Genomic DNA, 2178 nt, shown 5'->3' with positions numbered 1-2178 from the left:
ATAACGGTTTGATTCTGCCTGTAGTTGGAGAAGTTCTCACCGAATAGTATGAACTCGTGAACAATGCGTATACAACGACCTCTCCGCAAGAAATCGAATTGGAGTATGGAACACTGAGCTCCGAGTATAGTGGTGACCGGGCGCCGGGCTCCAAGAACACTATGGGCCATTGCCTATGGCAAAACTCCGACTCAACAGCGTTATACCTCCGTTTCAAAAAAGCAGTACATGAATAACCAGGACTGGTCAATACACTTATGATTCGTAGCAAAAACATCACATGTAATGAATAATTACATTAAAACAATGTCGTGCAGATTGATTCAGTGGCTAGAGTCTGTCTGAACATCGCGTTACCGACCCGACAGGAGTCAGCCATGCCGCACTCGATGTATACGAGTATGGAAAATGCCAATGGGCGCCTTTATATGGTCCCAGGTTTCAAGGTTCTCACGTCCAATACGCCGATGCTCTGAATCACTAGGTGGATTGCGGCGGAGGATCATCATCCGAATACTGTCGTGGCCCTTCACGGAGGCATATACGAAGGCGTCTCCGAACCCCATGAACTGCAGTGCGCCCTGGATTCCGTTGGTTGAAGCAGCACTGAGACTGCCATGGTCGAGCTCGAGCTCTAGAGTCTGCTGCCCGTGGTCGATGGCGCCGAAGTAGCGACCGACAAGAATTCCCGGGCCACCAGCTTTGTGCATTCGGAAAGCGTTATCTGTGCATATCTCGTTGAGATCCGCGAGGAACTTGTGATAATATGCTTCTGATGTTACCTCGGTCGGGGAAAAACATGGTGATTCCTTGTCTTTGCTATTCACTTTAACTTGGAAGGTTTCTTGGGAACTGTCTCCCATGATGACGTGCACAAATGCGTTTGCCACAGGGCGCTCAGACGTACCATAGTAACCAGCAGTGTAACGAAGCCAGCGTTCAAACGGCTCGACCGCTGGGCCAGACTCACACACCGTGAAATGCCCGCCCCTCGTCTCGATCACGGGTTCAACGTAATACTCAACAGGGTAACCGTGACGTCCTTGGGCGACCAGCCACTCAACTCCCTTGAGGGGGTCAGCAACGCACATGGCGCTACAGGCCAAGAGGGTGGCCACTACCAAAGGCAACATGTGGAGAGATATAAAACGGTGTGAGGGAGAGTTAATTTGGATACACATGTTGGAGACGCACAAACACACGTCTTGCTTACTCGCGTTCTCTCCACGGTACGTTGGTGGAAATTCCATCGATTCATCATCATGTGATAAATCATCGCTTACTCCTTGTCGAGTACGAGTCATAGCACGGTCAAGCTCAGTAAGGGCAGATTCTGCTTTTAGAGAACACCCAATCATGTAAAACTGAAGTTCCTGAACCAACGGGTTGACGAAATTGGAGTTCCCTAAACCGCGCACCGTCAAAATTGGAGTTTCAATAGAGGTATCTTGGCGCACGAACTCGCTCGCCAGGTGAAATTGAAGGCTGTGAATCCCGACGGATCACCGACTGGCAGCATTGCTTATTAGACTTTCTAGACTAACCCAAGGTCGGGTTATACAACTATTAATGCCTTTTAAGTGGGCGGAGTTTTTTCGAAATTGTTGAACTGTCGGAGTGGCTCTTGTGGTCCACAAGTTGCGGAACGGTTTCTTTGGACGGGAGGTTATCCAACCGCCAGTATCCAGCAGCCTGCGATACATTATCCGTTTACGAGACGCAAAATTGCGATGGCTTTCCTCCTCCGGATCCCCTAAGACCGATTTTCTCTCATCCAACAAACTGGCAAGTGCCCGTGGCAACGAGTGCGGTGATAGAAATTCGGTTTTGATCATATATAGAGAACTATGAATCGCCTCGAGGGACGACAGTTAGTGTGTGGGAAGAGATGAACTGATCCATACATCAGTCGGTAGCGTTTACAGAGCTGAAGGCGCTCTTGAGCTGGAATGGGTAATGTGCTTGCCCAGCAAACATCGACTCGGCCAAATGATGGGGGCATACGCCATGGAATTGAGAAAACACGGAGAGACCTTTGTAGCGGAATTTATTAGTTTCTGTGCTGGTGATATGCATTGAGTTCTGTATGTTCGGGCTTGGTCGAGAGGCCGCTGGGAAATCGTCGAATCAAAGCTGCTCTTATGAGGTCGCGCATTGGCTGATTTGTATATCTTGAAA

At 49.2% G+C, this 2178-nt stretch overlaps 1 protein-coding gene across 1 annotated transcript; it reads right to left on the bottom strand.

The window, feature by feature from the left end:
- Positions 1–371: 371 nt before the first annotated feature.
- Positions 372–1133, bottom strand: Pmar_PMAR017520 (hypothetical protein; the record flags this gene model as incomplete). The annotated part of the gene is made up of 1 exon (XM_002779562.1): positions 372–1133. One exon carries the CDS (start codon positions 1131–1133, stop codon positions 372–374), a length of 762 nt encoding a protein of 253 aa, XP_002779608.1.
- Between the last annotated feature and the right edge of the window lie 1045 nt (positions 1134–2178).

This window comes from Perkinsus marinus (assembly GCF_000006405.1).
Source record: "Perkinsus marinus ATCC 50983 genomic scaffold scf_1104296946678, whole genome shotgun sequence".
Taxonomy (NCBI): domain Eukaryota; phylum Perkinsozoa; order Perkinsida; family Perkinsidae; genus Perkinsus; species Perkinsus marinus.
Note: the sequence above shows the minus strand (reverse complement) of the source record. Positions and strands in the feature narration are given on the sequence as shown.